The sequence below is a fragment of the Rattus norvegicus genome, chromosome 15 (genome assembly GCF_021556685.1).
Source record: "Rattus norvegicus strain SHRSP/BbbUtx chromosome 15, alternate assembly SHRSP_T2T, whole genome shotgun sequence".
NCBI lineage: Eukaryota > Metazoa > Chordata > Mammalia > Rodentia > Muridae > Rattus > Rattus norvegicus.
The window spans coordinates 3,281,598-3,303,823 of record NC_141548.1 but is presented as its reverse complement, the minus strand read 5'-3'; the positions used below and the strand labels follow the sequence as shown (position 1 = coordinate 3,303,823).

Here is a 22,226-nt window from a genome sequence, read left to right as displayed (position 1 = left end):
CTCCGAAAAAAAGAAAAAAAAGAAAGAAAAAAAAAAAGAATAATTATCAACATTTGCTGGCCTGGCTTCCATGTGGCTAAGTAGTTCCCTGAAGCTAATGTGAGTTGGACACAACAGCGCAGGTTTCTAATTCTAGCATTTGAGAATGAGGAGTTCTACAAAGCCAGCTACGATTAGATAAGACCTGGTTTCTAAAAACAAGACAAAATAAAACTATTCTTTTTTCAAAGTAAAAGAGAAAATAGGTGGTTTGGATATTTTCCTTTTTTCTGTTTTCTTAACCTGTCTGAGCTTATTGGGAAAATAGATAAAGACACACATGCTAATAAAAAGAACACGTACCGGGTAAATGAATATTTTTATACAGTATTTTAGTGGATATAATGACCATATTTGTCGTTCTGAGTAGAGGACAAGGAGCCTCGCCAGTGGCCATGCAGAAGGCCCAGCAAGTGTCTCAGGGGCTCGACGTGCTTACTGCGAAAGTGGAAAATGCAGCTCGAAAGCTGGAAGCCATGACGAACTCAAAGCAGAGTATTGCGAAGAAGATTGACGCTGCGCAGGTGAGGGGGGTTCTCAGGAGGGAGGGACGGAGAGAGGAGGAGAAGGGCTCTTACAGATCCCATATCCCTTCTGCACTGGCCTTTGCCTTCCTCCACTGTGGTAGGTAATGGATGCTCCTTAGTGATGACCGTTTCCCAGCAGTCTCCTGGAGTATCCCCCATACCACCCTAGGCGGAGACTCACCTTTGCCTATATTTTGAACTAAAGATCTTCATTTTTGGTACTTCAAGTGGTTAGAAGATCTGAGTATGACAGAATCCTAGATTTTGAAACAGGTTTCTGTCTTAGAATTCACTACTGTATGTAGTAAGAAATATCCTAGCCCAGGGTTTCAACCTTTGGTTCTTGAGTTCCTTGATAAAAACCACACATAGCCACTGTGTTTGTAATAAGCCTGGTATAGCACAGTGGCTGGGCAGCTGCCTCACCTGCATGCTGTTAGAATCTACTTTCCTACAGATGACCCCGAGTTACTACTTACAATTCAGCTGGGCTGCCTTTAACTGCAACTGGGCAGCCTTAGGGCCTCACACTCCTCCCCCTGTCCATGGTGGCTTCCTTTCCCTCTCCTGTATGTTCTTCTACCCCATGGCAGCTGGCTTCTCCTCCTCCTTGTGCTCCTCTCTCCCCAAGCCCATGAAACCTTAACCTGTGCATCTTCTGCCCAGCTCTTGGCTGTTGGCATTTTCATTTACCAATCATAGTTAACTGGGACAGAGTCACTAGCTTCTACGTGCAGACTCTAGGTCCTGGGGGTTCGCACTTAGCATTGTAATAGTAAGAGACAAAGCCTCAACAACTATATCAGGCTATAGTGGTATTCACATTTCAGATTCTTTCTGTACAACACAGCTTTCAAGCATTTATCAAATACAAATGCTTGAAAAATTTGAAAAAAGTCTCATTAATTCAAAAGAGGAATAAAACTTAGGAAGATACTTTATTCCTGTTTTGTTGTTAATTATCTTTTTTTCTTTCAGTTTGGGTATCAAACTCAGGGCCTTGTAATGTTAGTCAAGCACTGTACTATTAAGCTAAAACCCCAGTCTGGGAACTTTATTTTAATGGACATCAACGCGACTGGAAATGTAGCTCAGTGGTAAGAGTGTAGGGCCAGGTTTGATCCTTAGTATTTGGGGTGTTTGGGGAATATGACACGATGGTACCGAGGAAAGAAAAGATGAAGTGATTTCATCTTCCCTCGCCTAAGAGCCTGTATACACGGTAGAATGAGTGCTCTAAAAACGATTGCCAGTATGTGGTGTGACTGCTTTAGAGTCATTTCTGATGGCTAAGTTTAAATGTGGTTCTGGGTAGATCACATTGTCCATTTTGGTGTGTAGAATTGGCTGGCAGATCCCAATGGTGGACCTGAAGGAGAAGAACAGATCCGAGGGGCTTTGGCTGAAGCTCGGAAGATTGCTGAGTTATGTGATGATCCTAAGGAGAGGGACGACATCCTCCGCTCTCTTGGAGAGATAGCGGCTCTGACCTCTAAATTAGGAGACTTGCGAAGACAGTACGTATCTGACTCCTTAGTCTCACATTAGCATCTTTTATTTTATGGCCTGCTAGCCCTCCCTCTCTTATTTTACTCTAGGAGCATGGAGGGTTGACTCCCCATAGGTTAAATGCATATTTAGTTCCCAACATACAGATTCTTGCCCACCTCAGACATAATGCATGTTAAATGCGTAGGCTACATAGGTTTGTGACATGACTAGGTCACATGTCACCTCTGTAACACTGATGTACAGATGTTGTACAGTGAACAGTGATGTAATTGAACTTTAATGATTTGCTGTTGATCAGATGCTTTTTTTTTTTTCTTTTTTTTTTTTTATTAACTTGAGTATTTCTTATATACATTTCGAGTGTTATTCCCTTTCCCGGTTTCCGGGCAAACATCCCCCTCCCCCCTCCCCTTCCTTATGGGTGTTCCCCTCCCAACCCTCCCCCCATTGCCGCCCTCCCCCCATAGACTAGTTCACTGGGGGTTCAGTCTTAGCAGGACCCAGGGCTTCCCCTTCCACTGGTGCTCTTACTAGGATATTCATTGCTACCTATGGGGTCAGAGTCCAGGGTCAGTCCATGTATAGTCTTTAGGTAGTGGCTTAGTCCCGATCAGATGCTTTTAAATGAATGTATTTAGCCTTCTGAGAACTCGTGTTTAAGCTCTATTTTATAATTTATAAACTACGACTTTCCTTGCTATATTCTGTTTATTACAGGTCTGTCCTTGTCACTAGGAAAATGATTTTTTAGCTAGCTGTGAAAAGACTCCTGTGTGCGAGTGAGACAGGAAGTGCAAGGCGCTTTCTCCCTTCCCCAGCAGTGTTACTTCTTGAGTAGCAATTACATAAAGGATTCTTAAATTACATTTCCTGGATGATTGTTCCTATAATAACCTGCTTGCCACAGCTTCCTTTCTTAAAGGCTTTCGCCGCACCTGCTTTGATTATATAGAAGAGTTATTCCTTTGTTCTGACAAATACATTGCTCTCCTTAAAAATGACAGCAACAGCAGCACCATGGGCTGGGGATACAGCTCAATCGGCAGAGTTCCTGTGTAGGGGCTGGGTTTGGTCACCAGCATTTCCTAAAACAAGGTGTGGTAGAAGATATCTATAATCCCAGAAACTAGGAGGCAGAGACAAGATCAGAAATTCAAATTCCCCTATGGTCCCATCGTGAGTTTGAGACGCTATTTGGAGAAACCAAGCCAAACCAAAACAAAGCAGCACCATTTCCTACAGTAGGGTGTGAGGAGGGTGGTCTGGCTGGCCCATCTGGTGTCTGAGGTTGGTGCCCTTGTCTTCCTTCACTGCTCTGTGTGTCTCTCCAGAAGAACTGCTCAGGTCAGGGTTTGGTATAGTGGCTGCACTCCCCTTGTCAGAACCTCTCCGCCTGCCCTCGGCAAAGGTGCAGAGGGAATGATGGGAGAGAAGTGGCTCTTTTCTACTGTAGTCCTGCAGCACTGTTTTCCAAGGATAACCAAAGTCAAACATCTGGGAATATTCCATTTCTTCCACTTAACTTACATGTTCTATTTCTGTTCTTCTGTGAGAAAAATGCCTATTTTTATCCTCCCAAAGTAAGAGGTTCATTAGAATCCTCTGACAACCAGGGCATTGCTGGCTAAGAGCAAAAAGGCAGAGACTGTGAATTCCTAGGACCCACCACAGTTTGTTACATAGATACTTGGGATGTTTTTTAGATGATCAGGAGCTAACTATGGTCATGGTGCTAACAGTAGACCTTCATGTGTGGCCGTGTCACCATGCATATCGTTGTAACATAAACAGACATGGACACAACCACCCAGCAGCAGCGCCAGTCATGTGAAAACCGCAGTAACATGGTGTGTCTAACTTTGGAAGAGGGAGGTTAGAGAAACTTAAAATAATAAAGACATTCTTGAAATGAGTCATTTTTCCAGATGGGCCGATCTCCCCTCCCCCCCCCCCCCCCCCCCGTGACTGGCCAAGTCTAGAAGTCCCTAGAAGTTCTCATGTCCCCCTGCAGTGTCTTAGTAGACAAATGGATCCTGTGTGTCTGTCTGTTCACTCTTTTGTTTACTTTGCTTGGGGGTGCTTCCTGGTAGGTTTGACCTACCAGGCCCCAGGTCTGATATGATTTTCTAGCTCTGGTGCCTCTGCTGGTTGACTAAAAAGTCTTTTTGAAGTATGGACCAAGGATTATCTGCAAATTTGATTTACAATATGGACCCTTACCTCCTCCTTCTTTGATGGTGGATTTAACTATCTGAATCTAAAAGTAAAGTCCCAGATACCTTCTATTCACACTGTACTTGGAGAAACACTAGAGTCTAAGTGTACTTTGTGACTGCAGGTGTGTTGTTTTTGAGTAGGAAACCACCCAGTTCAGTCAGTTATGGCAGAGAATGGGGGTTATATGATATTACCATATGGTAATATAGGTGGTAGCTTAAAAGTGAGCCTTCTAAGCTGGGTGGTGGCACACGCCTTTAACCTCAGCTCTTGGGAAGCAGAGCCAGGCAGGACTCTGTGACCAGGGTCTCTTTTGATGGTGGATTTAACTCTGAATCTGATAAGTTATGTCTAGATATGAGTGAGTTAGCTCAGCTAACATAACCTGGTATAATCCTAAAGACTCAAGCTAGGAGAAAATGATGTGAATTTAAACTATTTTCATACTTATGGGCTAGAATCTGATAAGTTATGTCTAGATATGAGTGAGTTAGCTCAGCTAACATAACCTGGTATAATCCTAAAGACTCAAGCTAGGAGAAAATGATGTGAATTTAAACTATTTTCATACTTATGGGCTAGAATCTGATAAGTTATGTCTAGATATGAGTGAGTTAGCTTAGCTAACATAACCTGGTATAATCCTAAAGACTCAAGCTAGGAGAAAATGATGTGAATTTAAACTATTTTCATACTTATGGGCTAAATAAAACCTTCATTTCAAATCAATTTGATAATCATTAGCAATTTTCATTCTCATTAGCATGTTATCAACAGTCAGCTTATCTCAACATAAATCGTGTCTACAATGTGAATTATAGCTGGATGGTCGGTCACTTTATTCTTTAGGGGGAAAGGAGACTCCCCAGAGGCTCGAGCCTTGGCTAAACAAGTGGCAACCGCGCTACAGAACCTGCAGACCAAAACCAATAGGGCTGTGGCCAACAGCAGGCCTGCCAAGGCAGCCGTCCACCTGGAAGGCAAGATTGAGCAGGCACAGCGGTGGATTGATAACCCTACAGTGGATGACCGAGGAGTCGGTAAGGGCTGGTCTCATGGCAGACGTGCGGGTCACTGCCTCTGTTACTGCATGATTGGCCAGTAGGGGGTGAGAGGGCTCTCTGGCCACCACAGAGTCACTTTTCAGTTCCATTTCCAGACGTGGCCAGTAAGTTCTCCATGATTTAATTGAGAAGTATTAGAGAGTAAATAATTTTGCTATGGACAAACAGAGCTTCATAATTGAAGCTTTGAACTAATTACTATTAATCCTGTATATATTTTCATTCTGTAGTATTTCTGTTTTGGGTCCTTACCAAGTACCCAATTAAGCGTGTGTGTGTGTGTGTGTGTGTGTGTGTGTGTGTGTGTGTGTGTGTGTGTGTGTGTGTATGTGTATATATATGAAAATGACAGTAAAAGGTATATAATGTCCTCACAGCATCCTGTAAAATATTTTTAATGTTGTTGTTTTGTTTGTTTGTTTGAGACATGGTCTCTGTGTAGCTCTGGCTCTCCTAGAACTCACTGTCTCGGCCATGTTGGCCTTGAACTCACTGAGATCCATCTGCCTTTGGCTCCTGAGTTCTGGGATTGAAGGCCTGCATCTCAGTGCCTAGCTGAAAGTGGAAAAGTTTACAGCCTAAGCGTTTGACTTTAAGAAGACCCAGGAATAGATGAATATAGTTGTTTCATAATTGCCTAGCACGTTTGCTGAGACTGAAAGATAAAGCTCTCCTTTCCTTTCTTATTGATAAGATGAGTGTTCAATTAGTGATGCCTAGTGTCAGTGAGTGGCTAGAGGATTGGGCAGGTGCATAACCGGTTATAGGAATGAAATAACATAAACACTGAATCTCGTATTCTATGCACAGTTCTGTTAAAATCTCCATACCTACTGGGTCTACAGTTTGATTTTAGGAGTTTTTTTTTCTATTAATTCATTTCTAAGTTACCATCAGAATGTATGTAAACAATTTGAATATTCAGTAATACTTAGCAAGCAGTCAGATAGTTATGGTTAATAAGATAAAATGTAACCTCAAGGCTGGAGAGATGAGATGGCCCAGTGGTTAAGGGCACTGGCTGCTCTTCCAGCGGATCCAGGTTCAGTGCACTGCAGCACCTACATGGCAGCTTACATGTCTGCATGTGTGGAGGTAAAATACTCATGCACATAAAATAAAAATAAAGAAACCATTCCAAAATACATAACCTGTATTTTTAGGTTATATTTTTGTTTTTGTTGCTTTTGTGGTGCTAGGTCTGCCATTGTGTTACAATCCCCATCCGTAGACTGTGCTTTACAAAGGTATTTAGTAAGTGGATGCTGCTCACTGGAAAGAAAAGGAGTCAAGAAATGAAAGTTCGGCTTGGGCATAGGTCATTCTTAGCTTTGTGTGAGGCTCTGGGTCCAATCCCAGCCTCCCCTCCCCCGGAAAGGTTAATGCACAGTGTGTTCTCCTTATACTGTTCTTTATTTCCAAAGAGTTATATTTTGTCAGGGAACCCCGTATCCCGATTAAATGCTATCTAAAAAAAAACCTGGAGTGGCAACACAGTTGTCTCAGAGTCTGTGTAAACCTTAGTGGTTTTCTTTTGGTTTAGGTCAGGCTGCCATCCGTGGACTTGTGGCTGAAGGGCATCGGCTGGCCAATGTCATGATGGGACCTTATCGCCAAGATCTTCTCGCCAAGTGTGACCGTGTAGACCAGCTAGCAGCTCAGCTGGCTGACCTGGCTGCCCGAGGGGAGGGGGAGAGTCCTCAGGCGAGAGCGCTTGCTTCTCAGCTTCAGGACTCCTTAAAGGTAGACCTCCCTTGGTATGCTCTCTGATGTCTTAGGGTTGAGAGTCACCAGACAGAAGAGACCTTTGTGCAGTGTGTGCATGCATACAGAGGACAACTCTAGTGGCAGGCACCACTGGGCCTTATGCTTTGAGACAGGGCATCTCATTGTTCTGGGACTTGCAGAGTAGGGTAGGCTTGTCAGCCGGTGAGCCCCAAGCTGCCTGTCGGCACCTCTCCAGTGCCAGCATTTTTAATGGGAGTTTTGGAGCTCACATACAGGTTCTCATGTGGCAAGGCAAGCACTTTACTGACTGAGCTGCCTCACCTTGGCCTGAGGCTTGAGATTCTCAGGCTTAGGAAAAATTAAAACAAGACAAGTACAATAGAAAATCCAAGATGATTAGGAGAAAGCCAAGTGGCAACAATTAGCGTTTTCCTAACTACACTTAATTAAGAAGTCTGCCGTGATTTTGCTCTTTGCAGATACTGTTTTACTGTTATTTAGTCAGTGTTTATTTAGATAGGGTATCTTATTCACTCTGTAGCCCAGTCTGGCCTTGAACTCTTGGCAGTTGTCATGGCAGGACTTCTTGATTGCAGCAATTATACACATGTAGCTGGAAGTTACTGAGTTTCTCTGTAAATGTTATTCCCATCTTTACTTTCTTTTAAGATAATGAACTATTTAGATAATGAACTATTTGGTCTTCTGAGTGTTAATAAAGTCATCACAGGCCTGGCTAAAACTGGGAGGGTAAGGAACTCTGTTTCTACCTTAAGCCTGCTCTGTGCTGTGCTCAGCCCTGAGGTTCTGTTGTTTCATAGTATTCATCGAGAAAGGAGTCATATCTGTGCTCTGTACACTTAGATATTCAAGAAAGAGTTTGAAGGTAAATGAGTGAGAGAAAGAATGAATGGAGAAAGGGCGTGATAGCAGATATGCCTTGTGGGTGTTGATATAAATCTTCACTTATAAACAATATTTTTAAGGATCTTAAAACCCAGATGCAGGAAGCTATGACTCAAGAGGTGTCCGACGTTTTCAGCGATACTACAACTCCCATCAAGCTGTTGGCAGTGGCGGCCACTGCTCCTCCTGATGCGCCCAATAGGGAAGAGGTAGGTTCTGAAGTAGAGAGGATGCTGTGGACAAAAGAGGGAAGTGAAAGAGAGGGGGTGTTCTAGTTCACCAAGTGTGCCGGCTCTGTCTTTAAGTGAATGTCGTAGCATGTGTGGCCATTAGATTAAAGCAAGTGGAGCTGCTTTTCACCACATCAAGAAGCACTCCATGGAAGTGTTTGGCGTTTGCTTGAAAAACTGGCACCTCCGTGTTTTTCTTGGTTGTGCTCATGGGAAAGCATCTGTGCAGTCAGGAAAGAATGAGGGCTGAGGGTGACTCCAGCCACCGCTTTCCGAACCACACTTTAGACTCTACACAAGTCAGGACAATTCTTTACACTCATTTGATGTAATCATTCTGGGCAAACCCTTCTAGTGACTCCTCCTTGTCCCCAAAGTGAGGCCAGAATCATTACAGTGACCAGCAGGCCAGTGATGTGCTGCTAAGCCAATTCTTCAGGATAGAACCCAAAGGGCCCGGTTTGTAAAGAAACGTTGCTTGGATTTTTACTATGTAGATACTCTCAATGTGCTGTGTTGGGACTCTTTGTTTTGTTTTTTTGAGACAAGGTCTTGTTAACATATCCCAGGGTGACCTTGAACTTGTGTTACTCCTGTCTCCATCTCTTAGAGATTGAGATTATAGATGTGCGGCACTGTCCCCCCAACTATACCTGTTTAATGTGAAGCTGCTGAAGGCAGATCTGCAGGGACATGTTTGACTCCTGTCAATTAGTGTAGAGCTATGAAAGTGGCTCTCCTCCTGAGGTCTCGTCCCCTTCTACCTCCTCGACCTCACAAGGACACTGTTCATATTCCTCTATTCATGTTGCCCTTCAGTGCCCATAGTGTTCCTTGGATGGGCGTATGTCCTACTCAAGCCCTTGACTTGCTTCTCTTTTCACATATTCTATTTATCCACTCTTTCCACCTTTCTATTGAAATCTCACTCTCATGTGACTATACATAAAAAGCCCTACTCCCCATCCAGGGATTTCTTAATATCCATATCTATTTTTCTTCTTAGAAGTTATTGATGTTTGATGGGCTGGGGCTGTAGCTCACTTGGTCAGGTACTTAGCATGCATAAAGACACTGCAAAGGCTGGTGACAGAGAATCCCAGCACTCAGGAGGTGGGGACAGAAGGATTAGAAATTCAAGGTCTTCCTTGACTACACAGCTAGCCTAGGCTATGTGAGATCTTGTTTCAAAAAGAATGAAATACACAGAGTATTGTCTCTTTGTTGGTCTGTCTGGCTCATGTCATGATGCAAGTTCCGGGTGGGCAGGGCTTTGCTCTGTCAGTAATTGAGGCCCAGTTTCCAAGTGGTCAGACATGGTTGGTGCTGGATGGAACTCTTAGAGAATATCACAGTGTCTCGATGTCTAGACTCTGTCACACAGCCCGTGAAAGGACCTAGGACAGGATGTGTGTGCTTTTGTAGCCTTCAATGAGTAGCAGAGGAGAAAAGTTTGGAGGGCCACCCAGGGTATAAAATTTTGGGTAAATGTTGTGTTGCTTCTTAGTGACTCCCCTCTCTCTTTCTGGCCTAGGTTAGGAGGTGGTTCAGTTCAGGGTCTCCTTACGCTAGGGTGATTTGCTGCTTTTCCATCCCAGGCTTCTGAATTTCAGACCCCTAAATTTCAGCTATCTGCTTGTCTTGTCCATTTGGAATCTAGATTCCTGGTGCTTTATTGGTTCCTTACTATGGGATGTGTTCTCTTTGAAATTGTTTGTTTCCAGTGTCTTTCCCTAGCCTTTATACCAACAGATAACTCAAACATATTAATTTTATATCACAAGTCATCTTGAATCCTATCATATTGCCACAGTTTAAAATTGGATTCTTCTTTTCTACTCCTACTGCTTAGCTCTGTTGTCTTTGAATCATTCATTCAACCACCAATTGGGGAAGAGGGAAAGTTCATCCAACCCTGACTTCTGATTCTCTCAGCGGGCATCAGGATAAAGCTGGAGCTTTGTGATATGGCTTTTTTTTTTGAAATGTTTGTTTGTTGTCATGTACCCCAGGCTAGCTTTGGAGTCTGAGGATAGCCTTGAGCTCCCTATCATCCTCAGTGCTGGACTCGTAGATGGTGCCACAATAGCTGGCTTGTGATTTGCAGATCAGATTCAGGACTTCGTGTATGCTAGGCAGGCACTCTGCCTGTGAGTGTCCTCGAGCCCCTGTGGTCTGCTCTTACTGTTCATTGTGTGTTGATTTCATAGGGATTGTGCTCTCTTAGTCCATGCTTCTGGGATGGCTAGTTGTGTGTAATGCCTTGTAGACTTGGCCCTTCTGTGTCCTTGTTCCTCCCCCTGCCTGATTACTTCCACCTTCTTTTCTGCCTGGTCCCTCTTCCTTCTTTACTGTATTCTTTGCTTTCTGGATGGGTTAAGTGCCTCTCCTTTTACACCCTTAAGATTGCTGTGTAGCCCTGCTATGTCACATAGTGACACTTATCAGATACCTGATTCTGGGCTTCCCGCTAAGTCTTTGAGCCCCTTTAGATGCTGGTATTTATAGTCTCCGTTTTTGGTCTGTCTTTCCTCTCCAGTCCTTGCCTTTGTTTTTGTTTTTGTTTTTTATCAAGACAGGGTTTCTCTGTGTAACAGCCCTAGCTGTTCTAGAACTCACTTTGTAGAATAGGCTGGCCTCAAACTCAGAGATCTTCCTGCTTCCTCTTCCCATGTGCTGGGATTAATGGCATGTGTCAATACTTCCTGTCTAGGAAGCTGAATCAAAACAGAAGGTCAGCATGGGTCAGGGGACCTTAGATGGTAGATGTAGATAGAACTCGGGGAAGAGAATAGAGCTTGCTTTACAACCACAGCTTGTCTGACTTGAGTCAGAGTTGAATACCAAGCATTGTCAGTAGGACATTGAAAAAAAGGAAGTATTATGAGAGGCACCCGGTAGGCTCTGTATGTAGCGTAAACCTGACCCAGTGTTGTCTGGAATACTTTGTTTTCCAGATATCGGTTCTAATGTCACCCAGACAGATAGAAACCTATTTGTCATTTTAAGCTAGTGTCTTTGATAAAGTATATCTTCTCATGATATCCACGACGGAAGGGAAAGTTAACTTTTCAGGTGATTCGGAGAACTACCTAAACCATTAGGTAGACGGTTTTGCATTTAGAACGAATGCCTCTGCTCTGTGTGGTGTGAGTACGAGCTATCATTTTTCCCACTGAGGTCAAGGGCAGAGTTTCTACAACATTAATGGTAATGGGATACAGGAGCGGAGGCTGGAGTCAGTTAAGGATTCTTTGTGGACACGTGGGGCTTGTAACGCACCCGCTGTCTATGGTGGAACCTGGAGGGGTCTGTCTGTCCTCTTCACACTGAGAAGACCTTGGGGGAGTGAAATTATTAGTCTTCACACTTGGTGAGCTTGTTGTAAAGTATCTAGTCCTGAGTGTGCTCCTGGTAAGTAGGCTTAAACAAAGGTCGGCAATGCGCCCCATGTGTGTATATGATGCTTAAAGCTGAACCTCTGAGGAGATGCACAGAGGTCAGAATCTGACATCTGACCATTGTTTTATTAATAAGGTTTGATGTCATCCCTAAAATCTTTGAGCAGTTGCAGAATCAGATTAAAAAGACCTTTCCTCGGGGCTGGGGATTTAGCTCAGTGGTAGAGCGCTTACCTAGGAAGCGCAAGGCCCTGGGTTCGGTCCCCAGCTCTGAAAAAAAGAACCAAAAAAAAGGCCTTTCCTCAAGTTCCCTGATACATTGAAATACATTTCCTTGATGTCTTTTTTTTTTTACCCCTCAAGGTATTTGACGAGAGAGCAGCCAACTTTGAAAACCATTCAGGAAGGCTTGGGGCCACGGCAGAGAAGGCAGCTGCTGTTGGTGCTGCCAATAAATCGACAGTGGAAGGCATTCAGGCATCCGTGAAGACAGCCCGAGAACTCACTCCCCAGGTCAGCGTTGGCTCACTCTTCCCTTCGGTATCGTGGTACACTGTTGAAAATGAAGTCAATTACAGATGCTTTGTTAGGATCAACACTAAAAAAGAATAGAGAAGGAGAATGCTGGGGACAGATGCAGGATGGCTCCTAACTGCCGAGCCAGTGTAATGGCTCTTCCAGAGGACACTTCGGTTCCCAGCATCCATGTCACGTAGCTCACAAGTGTCTGTGACTCCATCTCCAGGGGGTCTGATGCCTTTGGTTTTCATGGGCACCTGCACTCATGTGCACAGACCTACACATAATTAGAAATAATAAAAACAAATCTTAAAATAGTGCATGTGGGGCTAGGGAAAAAGCTCAGCAGAGACAGCACTTGCCACGCAATTATGCAGACCGGAGCCTGAATCCCCAGACCTCAGGTAAAAGCCAGCCATAGTAGGTATGTCTGTCATACCGTGCTCCTCAGGGGAAATGGTGGGTGGAGACAGGAGAATCCCTGGGATTCTCAGGCCAGTGAGGCTGGCATAGAGTCATGAACACCAGAGGCCTTGTCACCAGCAGGTTGCAAGGTGAGGACCAACACCAAGGCTGTCCTTTGACCTCCACACACATTTGGGTGCACATGTACACACTCACACACAGAAATGTTCGCATGTGTGTGCACATCATACACACGCATGCACACATATTTAAATATTCACTGGGTCATACTTGGTGACCGCTGAGATTCTAGAGTACTTTATGCCTTTTTGCATTGTTTGAAGTTTTAAATAATGGTGAGCATTATTTCAAAAGCAAAAGGCAAGTGGTAAAGCAGCTTTCTTCCCTATCACATGTATAATTAAGAAAATATTTGGATAATATTAAGAGAAAGTTTATTTAGTTTCTGTCTTTCCACAGCATCTCTTTGAGGAGATTGAAAGATATAGTTTCCATTGCTTATTTCCCTCCTCTATCTAACTGCGTAACTGAGGTATCTAATTATGGAACCAAAGTATAGCTAGGAAGTTGGGGAATAAAGATTGGAAATGGGAGAAAACAAATTGGAAAGAAAGTTCTGATAAACCAGCCAGCCTCCCCTTCCCACTCCCAGCCCCCCCTTTTCTGAGGCAGGCTTTTGATTTGTAGGCCACGCTGGACTAAAACTGTCTGGTGCTGGGACTATAGGTGTACAGAACCACACCTCGCCAGCCTTCTCAGAAAGAGTAGCTCAGCATTTAGTGTGATGTTGTAGGCCTGCCTTTCCCTTCGATTAGTACAGAGAGATCACATTGGGAGTTCTGCTGGGCTGTGTAAGTCTGTGAGTCTAGCTTTTGTTGGCCTTCTCTGGGGAGGGGAGGGAAGTAGTTCGTGTGTGCCCATGTGTGTGTGCCCACATTTGTGTGCCTGTGTGTGTGCCCATGTGTGTGTGTACCCACGTGTGTGTGTGTGCCTGTATTGCCTGTTTCTCCGTTCTCCTTCCCTTTCTCTTTCCCATCATCAGGTATGGAACCCAGGGCTGGATACATACAGGCAAACCCCCACCCCCATGGAGCTACACCCCAGCCCATTCGGGAAAGTCACACTCATTCAGTTAAAAAAAGAAGTGCTTTAGAAACTCCAGGCTGGCCTTAATCACAGCCGTTCCTGAGTGATGGGGTGGACCGTGCACCACTGTGCTGGCTTTATCCAGCCTTCTCAGAAAATCTCATAAAATACAGACTTTTCTTCTGTTTCCAGCATCTGTTAGCATAACACACGGGCAAACACATATGCAGTGCCCTCTGGCCGAGGGACATGGAAGAGAACCTAACTGTTCAGCATCAGTGTAGGTTGTAAGAGCCTGGGAAATCCGAAGCAAGTAGCATTGTTTAGTACATTGCTCAAACATTCTTTTTATTTAAGAGATTTTTAAAAACAAATATTTACTTATTTTATGTATATGAGTACACTGTAGCTGTCTTTAGACACACCAGAATAGGGCATCGGATCCCATTACAGATGGTTGTGAGCCACCATGTGGTTGCTGGGAATTGAACTCAGGTCCTCAGGCAGAGCAGTCAGTGCTCTTAACCGCTGAGCCATCTCTCCAGCCTGCCTAAGTTTTCTTTTAAACTATAATACAGTTGTCCGTGTGCTTCCAACAACAGCAGCAACAAAAAAGCAGTGCAGAAAACTAGCCTTAAAGCTCAAGTGTTGGACAGGATGAGGACTTAGAGACAGATCTGGGCTCCAGTGCTTCCTAGCTTTCTCATTCCGGGGAGCGTACTCCTTCCTAATGCAGTCTTGAGGAGTGGACACACACGTGCGTGCACTGTGCACTGCCAGGCACCTCTGGGGTGTCTTGATCCTGGCAGCTGGGAAGTGAAGGTGTTACCTGCCCAGCCTCTCATGGGGTTGTCATGAAGATCATTACGTCATGAGTGTGAAAGCAGTTTGCTAACTGAACAGCTATTTTAGTTAATATTCTAAGAGGATTTTGAGTAGTTGGTTAATTGTGAACATGTATTTTAATCACTATTATTCATTAATCAAGTTTGAATAGTGTTTTGTTGCTCTAATATCCTATTTGATAGACAGGGTTTTACTGTGAGGCCTCCATGGCCTGGAGCTTCACTGTAGAACGGAGGAGTTCTGCCTGTCGGGCTCCCCAGTGCTAGGGTCAAAAGCAATGTGTATAACCCCGCCCACCCCTCCATCCACCCACCTACCCACCCTCCATCCATCCGTCCATCCCTCCTTCCATCCATCCATCCTTCCACCCACCCTCCATCCACCCACCCACCCCTCCATCTGTCCATCCAACTGCCCATCCATCTGTCCATCCATCCACCCACCCACCCTCCATCCACCCACCCTCCATCCACCCTCCCTCCATCCACCCACCCTCCATCCACCCACCCACCCATCCATCTATCCGTCCGTCCGTCCGTCCACCCATCCACCCACCCTCCATCCACCCACCCACCCATCCATCTATCCGTCCGTCCGTCCGTCCACCCATCCATCCATCCATCCACCTTCCCCCATCCCCCAGTCTCGGTCTTGGTATGTAGGTGTGTAGATGGTCCAGGCTACCATTTCAGGTTGGAGTCCGTCTGCCTGCATTCACCTCTGAGTGCTGACATTTGCGGGGATTTTACCACCACATTTGGTTGTTGTTGTTTTTAACACAATATTTTGCCTAGGTTGAATTTGAACTTTTAAACCTCCTGCCTCAGGCTGGGATTACAGGATTGAATTACCTTGCCTAACTACATTTTTAGTTTCTTTTTGGTTCTTTTTAAGATGAAAGTGTTGATACCAAGACATTAACTATTAAATATATGCCAGTTTTATTGTTCTTCTGAAATATTAAATGCTCATTTACTTTGACACCTTAATTTTTCTTAAAACTAGGCTGTGATTCTGTGTAAGCCTCTGTGCGAAGGGCCCACTCTAGGGCATGTTTATGGCCTCCAACCTAATGCATTTAGCCTGAAGAGCCTTGTCAACTTTGGTTCTCTGGTGCCACCTATAGGTAAAATGGAGAACAGCTTCGCTCTGGTTTGTATTTGGAATGTGCTGGAGCCCTGTATTTGAAAATTGTTTTGTTATCCACAGGTGATCTCAGCTGCTCGAATCTTACTGAGGAACCCTGGTAACCAAGCTGCGTATGAACATTTTGAGACCATGAAGAACCAGTGGATTGATAATGTTGAGAAAATGACAGGTAGAGTTTCGCAGAATGCCTTTGGTCTGATGCTTGAGTTCTGAGGACCTCGAGCAGGACCGGTTCTGTCAGCTGTAATTGGATAAAAGGGACAGTCAGGGGCTCTGCAGTGTGTGGGGCCCTGATTAGGCCGCCGAGCAGTGGCGGCTCCTCATTTAAGCTTTGCCGCTTTGTCAGACGAGAGGCTGTTTGAGTTTCCTTTATTTTAGAACCGCCCTCCAGTGCGATGTTCCTTGTTAGAGCTCCTATCTTCTCTTTGAATGGTGTCTTTTCTCTGTCCCAGCTAGAGTTTGGTTTCAGAGGCTGGGAGGCGGTGTTTGTGGGTACAGTAAGTGTCCCTGTTGTCATTTTCATAGGGTTCACATTTCAAGGAACCACAATAGCTACCATTTAACCCAGCTTGTCTCAGAGTCTCCTCCAACTTATCAACTACATAGTTCTAAAGAGAAAGAGAGAGAGAGAGAGAGAGAGACACACACACACACCTGTGTCTGTAGGACTGCAGAAGCGCCTCTGAGTTTTCTGTAGAGGGACAGGACAGAAAGGCAGAAATGAGGAGTGTAGGCTCTCGGCTGTCCCTGTAGAACTTGCCTCAGGGGTCCGTCGCAGCCAGAGATGAAAGTGGAGCTCCCAAAGTGTCTAAGCGAGGTAACAGAAGTAAGAAGCAGGCGTTAGGGTTACTGGACTCCTCCGTGTGGCTCATCTTAGGCACATCAAGCTGCCAACAGTCAGTAGGTGGCGGAGGGTGAGCTGGGAAGGGAGAGAATGGTGTTAGCAGATACTGTGGTGAGGATGTGGTGAAGGTTTCAGACTCAGTTGGGTTCCTCCTGATGTCTGTGCGTGGCTGGTTGTCTGTGGTGGATATAAGAGGGCCAGTGACCACGGTCAGTATAAATCCTGAGGCCAATGACCTTCTGGGCTGGGCTTCTGTTCTCTAAAGTTACGTCGTTCGCTTGAAAGTTTTCAATGTTGTAGGAAGAGCTTTGAACTGAGAAGAGAATTCTGAGCGTTGTACTTTCTCATGAGATGCAAGCAGACAACAGTGTTTTAGAATTTTTGTTCTTCTAAAAAGCAAAATTCAGTTCCATTTCTGTTCTCCTGACAGGGCTGGTGGACGAGGCCATTGATACCAAATCTCTGTTGGATGCTTCTGAAGAAGCAATTAAAAAAGACCTGGACAAGTGTAAGGTAGCCATGGCCAATATTCAGCCTCAGATGCTGGTCGCTGGAGCAACCAGTATTGCTCGTCGGGCCAACCGGATTCTGCTGGTTGCTAAGAGGGAGGTAGAGAACTCTGAGGATCCGAAGTTCCGAGAGGCTGTGAAAGCTGCCTCTGATGAACTGAGCAAAACAATCTCCCCCATGGTTATGGATGCCAAGGCTGTGGCTGGAAACATCTCTGACCCTGGTAAGCAACAGTGCACGCTGTCTCTCATTCTAGTTGCTAGACTAACTCCAGAGATGGGAAGAGTAGTTGTCCACAGTCAACATACGTAAAGTCTGCGAGGAAATATACAGACACTGCCTGGCTTGGTGCTTTCTCCTGTAATCAAAACACGCAGGAGGCTAAGGCAGAAGGATAATTGTCAGTTTGAGGTCAGTCAGGACAGAGTTACAGAATGTCTCCAACAAAAAAGGGAAAAAAACGGGGAAAAACCAGTAGACATTTAGGTTTTCCTCTGCTCAAAGCTTTTGCAGTATCGTCAGGCCTGTCACTTTTTGGACCAATGTCTCTCCCCTTTCCTAATGTTGTCTGGCTTGCTTTCCCTGTTGATAGTCACAATTTTGGAAACTTTAAAATAAATGCTAATTATCTGCCAACTGTTTAGTTGATGAAGGTGGTATCACTCTCTTTTACTTTTCTTGCATATTATGACAATTCTCTGTAGAGAATTTTGTTTTTGTCAAATCTAGAGGACTTCAAGTAACTTTGGTCTCTTAGGCCCTATGTGGGAGAATTTGAATTTTCTTCAGCTACATTGTGATCATAGTTTCGGTACCACCAAAGGAGTTAATAATCTCATCCACTTGAGTGGCTGGGAATCATGTGTATTCCTTTCTCTTTGGAAACCCGCATTTCCCATCTCATCAGTGAGAATCTAGGCTGCCTGACTCACTTCTGGCCTCTGCAGACTCTCCCTCAGATTCCCAGGCCACCATCACTGGTGGATGTATTTGATCTCCTAATTGGAGTTTCTCATAGTTTGGCAGTCCACGATAAGGGTTAACACACTGAATGCCAACTAGAGCACAGACGCAGAGAGAAAGGTGAGATGGACTCCGGGGAGTTAGGAACCTAATCTGAAACTGCCATCTGCCATGCTCTGCACTCCACAGACCTATCTCATGACCGCACCATCATAAGAGAAGTGACGGGTGCTGTCCAAGCCTAGTATTCACACCCAGCATTCTCCCAAGTACTTGTTACTTGTCCAGTCAGAAGGCATTCTCATCACTGTAGGAGCAGCTGGCCTGTGATACTTCCTCAAGGCCTCTGACTTGTCCTCCCTCCCTTTCCGGTGACACTGCCCATGATTCCCCCTAGCAGCCCCACATCCTACCCTGCCAGTGGGAACCAGTTCTTTTGTTCGACAGGCAGTGCTCTGGGCGCTGACCTACCCAGCTGAAAATGAGTGTCTTGTGTTTAGGCCTGCAAAAGAGCTTCCTGGACTCAGGATATCGGATCCTGGGAGCTGTGGCCAAAGTTAGAGAAGCCTTCCAACCTCAGGAGCCTGACTTCCCGCCTCCTCCACCAGACCTTGAACAGCTACGTGTAAGTAAATGCAGAGAGAAGGGAAGAACTGAGCAGCATGGGGCAGCCTGTGTGAGAGGCAGGTCTGCAGTCTCTGTCTCTAGGTGGCTTCCGAAGCTTTTACGTGATTAATTAGAGGCACATCTTGATTTTTACTCCTAAATTGAGTGGAATCATACATCAGTGCTTGTGTGTGCACTTACATAGAATTAGCCTGTGTGACAGACAGGGTGAGGATGGAGGAGAGGTAAGTGCAGTTGCGCTGAATTGATGAGCTGTGACTTGTCGTAAAATAGTTTGTGTATGCGTGGTGAGAATTGCTAAGGGGAGAATTGCAGAATTAGAAGCTTGTTAGGTTCTTGACTTACTCTCTTTTAGTAACAAAAGTAATATTTGTTCTTAAAAATTATTTAAAAAATTGTGTGTGTGTGTGTGTGTGTGTGTGTGTGTGTGTGTGTGTGTGCGTGCGCGTGTACACAGGTACATTTTCTTGTGGAAGACAGGTCAACTCTAGGCATTGTCCTTCGGAGCCAGGATGTCTCACTGGGATGAGACTTGTCGTTTTGGCCAGTGAGCCCTTGCTTGTCTCTGCTTCCCCAGTGCTGGGATTATAAGCACGTACTACCATGCTGAGATAGATGCTGTCTTTGTTTTGTTTTGTCTTTTGAGTTAGGGTTTCTCTACATAATCCTGGTTTTCCTGGAACTTAACTATGTGGATCAGGCTGGCCTTGAACTCACAGAGACCCACCTCCCTCTACCTCCTGAGTACAGGGATCAAAGGTGTGCACCACTATTGCTGGACCATGCTGAGTGTTTTACTTGGGTGTTGGGGATCAAACTAGGGTCTTCATGCTTGCATGGCAAATGCTCTTCTGTCTTGTCAGACCAAGAACTGTTTCTGTGTTTTTAAATTAGACTCTAATTTTGAATCTTTAAAACAGTTTTATTTTGTGTGTATGGATGCTTTGCACTGCTTGCATGCCTAGTACCCTCAGAACCCAGAAGAGGGCGTCAGGTCCCCTGGAACTGGAGTTTAGATAGTTATGAGCAGCCACGTGGGTGCTGGGAACTTGAACCCCTATTTTCTGGTGGAGCAACAAGTGCTCTTAACTGTTGAGCCATCTCTCTAGGCCCTCAAATCTTTTCATAATTCTTTCCCACTAAGTACCATGAATGTATTTTCCCATGATTAAAGAATAAGCTAGTTGGGGAGTATCTTTTGTTATAAATCCTAGAAACAAAAACGGTAATGACCTTGTATACAGATATTTACTCCAAGTAATAGTTTAGAAATATGTTGATTTGAAGAATAGCTTATCAAGACAATAATTATATCTACTTCCTTTGGTATGGTTCCTTATTTCATGTCAGTAAAAGAAGTCAGGTTGGTTAATTACTCTACCTAAGTAGGATTGGTGGTTCCCAGTTTCCAATGTTTCTTTCCAGTGAGGCTCTTGCTGCTGAGATGGCTGGTACGTGGCTTCTTTGAGTCATGGCATTTAGAGTTAGGGTCGCAGGGATCACGTGGCAGATGTAGAACCTGAGGCAATGGTGGGAAGTCACTCTGTAATGAGGCTCTCCACTGCACCTGACAACCAGCTCTCACATATTCTCTGGGATGGGCTTTGGGGATTGTGATCTGGTAATGCTGTGTGTGCCTCCCATGGGATATGAGCAACACATAGCTGCTGGTTTGTTGGAGAGGTGGGTGGATGGATGGATGGATGGATGGACGACGGACGGACGGATGGATAGGGAAACTGTTTTAATGATACTGCACAGATGCCTTCATGGTTCTGGTGGGTGTTCTTACATGGAGTCAGTGTGGGCGTCCTTTCTAGACTGGATTTTGGTAGTTGCTCCCAGGGCTTTACTTGGACCCTGTTTTGTTCACATTTGTAGCTAACTGATGAGCTGGCTCCTCCCAAACCACCTCTGCCTGAGGGTGAAGTCCCTCCACCCAGGCCACCCCCACCAGAAGAGAAGGATGAAGAGTTCCCTGAGCAGAAAGCCGGGGAGGTGATTAACCAGCCGATGATGATGGCCGCCAGGCAGCTCCACGATGAAGCTCGGAAGTGGTCTAGCAAGGTAAGCCTCAAGGCTCTCCCTGTTGGGGATGAGAGCCTTCTCTCCCAGGGGCGTTGGTGTGTCCACCTCCCTTCTCGCTCAGTTCCCTCGTTTTGGGCAGTGTGTTCTTTTTACCAGTGATCTAGGGAGAAGTCCTAGTGTTTGATGGCTTGCCTTTCCCTGGGCAAAAGTAAAGCTGGGGTGTCTGTGGCTAAAGACGTTTCTCCCGTCTGTCCAGTAGAGGGTCAGCTGTCCTGACTTCTTGGGTCTTTTTAGAAAGTGTTTGTCATTGTTGGATAAACCTCCGTTGTGGAAGTTCCTTCTGTGGGTCTGTGAGGTGGAATGCGTGCGGTTCCTTCTGTTCTTGCGCTAAGAAGCAGGTAGATTGGCAGCGCAGAAGCAGTGCGCTTTGTTCTTTCTCAGAATCATCTTGAGCTCCCTCTCTACTCAAGACAGCTCCAGTTGTGTTCATTCAACTCAGCGAATTAAAAGTCTAAACATTCCTGGGGCAGAGATCTGGATGTAAACAGTCCTACCCCATGATCACATCCTACCTGCTTCCCAGCACTCGAAATGAGTAGTTGTTTCTCCTGCTTAGAGCGAAGCCCTGTTGCTCATCTGCCAGTGAGGCTGTGCTTCTTAGCGCAGTTTGTAATGCACCAGAACTCTAGCTTGCATTCCCACTAGATTCTTTTATTTTTAAATCTTCAACTGAATGTACTTCCCAGAGAAAATAACCATCTTGTTTTGTTGTATTTTTTTTTTTCTTCAGGCTGAGAAATTGACCTTGGTTTGTTCTTTCTGTTTTTTTGTTTGTTGTTTGTTGTTTTTTCAAGACATGGTTTCTTTGTGTGGCTCTAGCTATCCTAGAACTCAGTCTGTAGACCAGGCTGGCCTGGAACTCAAGAGACCCATCTGCTGCTTTTCCTGAGTGCTGGGATTAAAGGCAAGTGCCAGCACTGTCAAGTGTGGCCTTTGTTTTTAATCCAGTGACTTAGCGGGAGCCCAGGTTCCTAGGCAGGGAAGCCTTGCTGGTGTTGGATCTGACCTGTGGAATTATTGATAGTGGTGTCTCTCACACTCCCAAGTTCCCGTAGCTCAGTCCTGCTGTGAATGGAGCATGGGTGACAATAGGGTCGATTTCCCCCACAGAAAATGTAATTATAATAAGCCTGCTCATCTTAGGAAACTCTTAGGAAACATCTTAGGAATATGGAGGGTCAGACAGCATTGACCCATATACTTGCCCCACTATGCCCAGTGTGTTCACAGGTCCTGGCCAGCTCTGATTTCATGAGTTCACTGGGTTCTGAGTTGTACAAAGCTAGGAACTGAGAGCTAGGAACGGGTCGGGAAGAAATAAGTGTTTGTATCTGTCACACTGACCTTGTGAAGCTTGTTACTCTGAACCTTAGCAGCAGCCAACTGGTCCTTCCTTCAGGGAATGGGGAGGACCCTTGGTTGAGGCAGTTTAGGTTGAAGGATTGGTGGTAACCTAACCCCTCCTTGTTGGCCCTGTGTCTGCCAACTTCATTGCCACTCTTTTGAGGTGGGCTTTGTGTTTAGGATAAAACACTATTTTATTT

At 45.1% G+C, this 22,226-nt stretch overlaps 1 protein-coding gene and 1 long non-coding RNA gene across 5 annotated transcripts in view; one reads left to right on the top strand and one right to left on the bottom strand.

The window, feature by feature from the left end:
- Positions 1–22,226, top strand: part of Vcl (vinculin) — a 110,384-nt gene that overhangs the window by 79,729 nt on the left and 8,429 nt on the right. For all 4 annotated transcript variants that reach the window (NM_001431401.1, NM_001107248.2, NM_001431400.1 and 1 more), the window contains exons 9-18: positions 410–563; positions 1,908–2,083; positions 5,145–5,335; positions 6,903–7,102; positions 8,074–8,202; positions 11,988–12,137; positions 15,711–15,819; positions 16,925–17,227; positions 18,468–18,592; positions 20,476–20,661. In NM_001431401.1, coding sequence (NP_001418330.1) covers positions 410–563; positions 1,908–2,083; positions 5,145–5,335; positions 6,903–7,102; positions 8,074–8,202; positions 11,988–12,137; positions 15,711–15,819; positions 16,925–17,227; positions 18,468–18,592; positions 20,476–20,661 — 1,723 coding nt within the window. The remainder of the gene's footprint in view (positions 1–409; positions 564–1,907; positions 2,084–5,144; positions 5,336–6,902; positions 7,103–8,073; positions 8,203–11,987; positions 12,138–15,710; positions 15,820–16,924; positions 17,228–18,467; positions 18,593–20,475; positions 20,662–22,226) is intronic.
- LOC148000668 (uncharacterized) lies at positions 15,419–17,076 on the bottom strand. The gene is made up of 2 exons (XR_015638611.1): positions 16,305–17,076; positions 15,419–15,891 (listed from the first exon to the last, which is right to left on the bottom strand). It is a non-coding gene; the product is annotated as an uncharacterized LOC148000668 (long non-coding RNA).